At 41.6% G+C, this 1,164-nt stretch overlaps 1 protein-coding gene across 1 annotated transcript in view; it reads left to right on the plus strand.

Moving 5' to 3' along the window:
* Positions 1-1,164, plus strand: part of LOC101856158 (potassium voltage-gated channel protein Shal) — a 187,575-nt gene that overhangs the window by 182,143 nt on the left and 4,268 nt on the right. Inside the window, exon 3 of the mRNA XM_005091685.3 lies at positions 562-747. Within this exon, the coding sequence (XP_005091742.1) occupies positions 562-747 (186 nt within the window). The remainder of the gene's footprint in view (positions 1-561; positions 748-1,164) is intronic.

Here is a 1,164-nt window from a genome sequence, read left to right on the forward strand (position 1 = left end):
CGTTATCCGTCTCCTCTTCTTCTTCTTCCTCCCCCCCCCTCATCATCATTACCGTTATCATTACCACAACCATCGCAGCGTCCATAATGGAAATGCCCTTTTGAATTGCCATAATCATCCAGACAAATATGTTTTATACACTTATTGTGCCTAAAATTTATTCCAACCGTCAATAGTGTTTTTCTACTGTGCCAACTTAAAATAATATGTTTACATCTTCCATCATATTCATATCTTGTGGGACTTGAGGCTAATCCAAGTGGGCGGTTGGTAGGTGATCTGGCATAGTTTGTTCCTCCTTTCCCATCAAACATATATCCTGTTCCTTATCTCTCCTCCTTTTTTCGTGTTTGTTTCTCTATTGTAACACCTCTAATCTTCGGCACTTTTATGACCTAAATGAGTTGCAAATGTCGCGATTTCCTTATTTCTCCTCCTTCTTTTGTTTATTTTCGTGTTTGTTACTTTCAATATTGGACACTTATATGACGTAACTGAGTTGAAAATACCGTAAAACTCTAACGAAAACTAAACAATAAACCTGAATCTATCTGTCCTCAGAAAGCGCGAGAGGCCCGCATCAACATGGCTAAGAACGCCAGCAGCGCAGGATTTATCAGCGCCAAGAAGAGAGCGGAGGAGATGATGATGGCGAGGGATGCGGGCATGGACGTTGACGAGAACCACAAGGGGGACATCTTTGAGATGCAGCATCATCACCTGCTCACTTGCTTAGAGAAAACCACGGTCAGTGTGTGTGTGTGTGTGTGTGTGTGGAAAGGGGGGATGGGGGGGGGGCTTTATATCTATTCAACATGCTGAAGCATAAGCCTTGTTCCTGTCAACACTTTCAAGTTGTCGTTTGACTGTTTGTGTTACGTTTCTGTTCTACTTTGTTTCATTTCAAGGCTGCTTGTATGTGCATCCTCTTTTATGCTCCTCTTTATACGTACTGCTGTACTGTTGCAGTGTGATTGATGGTGGTGGCTAAATTGTTGTTGTTGTTGTTGCTGTGTTTGCTGCTGTTATTGTTGTTGTTGTTGCTGTTGTTGTTGTTGTTGTTGCTGCTGTTGTTGTTGTTGTTGTTGTTGTTGTTGTTGTTGTTGTTGTTGTTGTTGTTGTTGTTGTTGTTGTTGTTGTTGTTGTTGTTGTTGTTGTTGATGG

This window comes from Aplysia californica, unplaced genomic scaffold (genome assembly GCF_000002075.1).
Source record: "Aplysia californica isolate F4 #8 unplaced genomic scaffold, AplCal3.0 scaffold00034, whole genome shotgun sequence".
Taxonomy (NCBI): Eukaryota; Metazoa; Mollusca; class Gastropoda; order Aplysiida; family Aplysiidae; genus Aplysia; species Aplysia californica.